Below are 2,521 nucleotides of genomic sequence, written 5' to 3' on the forward strand. Positions count from 1 at the left end.
ATATTTTTTTTTTTAAAGAAAACATAGAATTACCATATATTCAAGCAATTCACGCCTTAGGTATATGCCCCCCAAAATGAAAATATATATCCAAACAAAAACTTGTACATGTAGGTTTATTGCAACATTTATTATACAGAATAACCAAAGGCTCGAAACAAACTAAATGCCCATTAATAAAGGAATAAACACAATGTGCATTGTTCATAGAATGGAATGACATTTGGCCACAAAAAAGAAATGAAGTATTCATACTTCTACATGCTACTTCATGGATGTTCCTTGAAAAAATATGCTAAATTACTAAAGTCATTTACAAAGACAAATTAAGAACAGGAAAATCTATAAAGACAGAAAGATTAGAGGTTGCCTAAGACCCCAGCTTGGAGGTGGAAAATGGAAAGATGGAGAATTGATAAAGGGCACAGCGCCCCCTTTTTTTGTGTGTTAACCCTCACCTGAGGATATTCTTTCCACTGATTTCTAGAGTGAAGGGAGGGAGGGAGAGAGAAAGAGGGAGCAAAAAAGAAAACATCAGCCCTGGCTGGTTTGACTCAGTGGACAGAGTGTCAACCTATGGACTGGGGGGTCCCGGGTTTCATTCCGGTCAAGGGCGCATGCCCAGGTTGCGGGTTCGATCCCCAGTGGGGGATGTGCAGGAGGCAGCTGATCAATGATTCTCATCGTCGATGTTTCTCTCTCTCCCTCTCCCTTCCTCTCTGAAGTCAATGAAAATATATATTTAAAAAAAACATAGGCAGGCATTTTCTTGACCTGGTCCCAGGCCTCCAGGAGGTCATTGTTCCCTGACTGCTCTCTGATAGCACCCTTTTTGTCATCAGGAGGAACTGTTTCCTCTAATACAAAATGTAGCATTTTCTTTTCTTATTGGACCAGAAGGAAAACAGCTCCTGACGCAGGTTGGCAAATCATAGAACATGAGGGAAGATATCCGAGATGGTACTTTTCGGTACATGCCCTTGACCGGAATCGAACCTGGGACCTTTCGGTCCACAGGCCAACGCTCAATCCACTGAGCCAAACCGGTTAGGGCCAATGAAAATATATTTAAAAAAAAGAAAAGAAAACATCACATGAATTGGTTGCCTCCCAGGCCTGCCCCAACCTTGACCTGCCCGGGATAGAACCTGCAAACCAGGAACCTGCTCCTTGATCAGGAATCGAACCCAAGACCCTTTAGAGTCCTGGCTGATGCTCTAACCACTGAGAACACCAGCCAGGGCTAGTCCCTTCTTTTTAAGATAACAAAAATGTTAAAAAAAATTGTGATGATTGCACATTATCTGTGAATATACTAAAAACAGCCCCGTTGAATTATATACATTAAAGGTATGCATTCCTTGGTAGGTGTATGTATATTAAGCTATTCAAATAAATAAATTAGATATTTGAACCAATGTGTTAAGTATATTGAGTTTTCAGGTACATCCCACGTTTCCAAATCTTTCTTTTTGTTATATTGGTGAAAATAGGAATTCATTTGCTTTAGGGATATTATGGCCCTTTTATATTTCAACATTTCTAAGGACACAGTCGAAAACTAAGGAACATTTCCTTTGAGTGTAAAATGTACAGCTAATGGTTGGTCGGGAAGAATTCCTGCCCCTAGGTGACGCTGCCATCAGAACCGGCCCCTTGGGAGGTCCCGGGACCCTAAACCGCCACAGGTATGGAGGTGGAGGAAGGATGGATGGAGGTCCCAACCTGCCAACATTCAAAGATCAAATGGAGCCAGACTATTTACGTTACGTTAAATGGGTTTGTAAACAAGCTCCATCTGGAAACTGGGTCTGGAATTCCCTTCGCACACCTGTCTCCCCACATCCAGAAAGCGGGGCAGGGAGACGCCAGGGCCCCTGTAGAACCAGGACAAAGTGGTGTTAAAAGTATAAACGGCCCTGGCCGGTTTGGCTCGGTGGATAGAGCGCCGGCCTGCAGACCCAAGGGTCCCCGGTCGAACTCCGGTCGGAGGCATATAGCTTGGTTGCAGGCTCCTCCCCGACCTGGTCCCTGGTCAGGGCTCGTGCAGGAGGCCACCAGTCGATGTGTTTTTCTCACATCGAAGTTTCTCTGTCTTTTCCTCTCTCTAAAAATCATGGGAAAATAGGATTAAAACAAAAAGAGTATAAACGGTTTTGGAAGGGACAGGCCCCGCCCACCAACCAAAGCTGGTTCTGCCGAGCGTTGACCTGCACCGCCCGCCCCCCTACCTTGTCACTCAGGAATAAGGAAGGTAGAACTGTCCAATCAGGGAAGGTGGGTGGGGCCACGTCTGCAAGCAGCGTGGGTTCTCCTGTCGTGGGTGTGCTCCCGGCCCCACAGCCTCACCACAGTGTTTCAAACGGTGTCGGACCCTGGGAGCCGTCGGAAAATGGTGAGTGTGCGTGGGGGTGTCCTCAAGGCGCTGGGTGGACTCGACTGTGGAGAGACCTGGCCGCCACGCCGGCAAGTGAGGAGTCTGCGGCTCCGAGTCGGCGGTGGCGGCGGCTCTGCTGGGTCT

General features: G+C 46.6%; 1 protein-coding gene across 1 annotated transcript in view; it reads left to right on the forward strand.

The window, feature by feature from the left end:
• Window positions 1–2,336: 2,336 nt before the first annotated feature.
• Window positions 2,337–2,521, forward strand: part of LOC102260832 (zinc finger protein 14-like) — a 15,725-nt gene continuing 15,540 nt past the window's right edge. The window contains exon 1 of the mRNA XM_014535234.1: window positions 2,337–2,395. Within this exon, the coding sequence (XP_014390720.1) occupies window positions 2,393–2,395 (3 nt within the window). The 5' untranslated portion in view covers window positions 2,337–2,392. The remainder of the gene's footprint in view (window positions 2,396–2,521) is intronic.

Source organism: Myotis brandtii, unplaced genomic scaffold, assembly GCF_000412655.1.
Source record: "Myotis brandtii unplaced genomic scaffold, ASM41265v1 scaffold1012, whole genome shotgun sequence".
In the NCBI taxonomy this organism is placed as follows: Eukaryota; Metazoa; Chordata; class Mammalia; order Chiroptera; family Vespertilionidae; genus Myotis; species Myotis brandtii.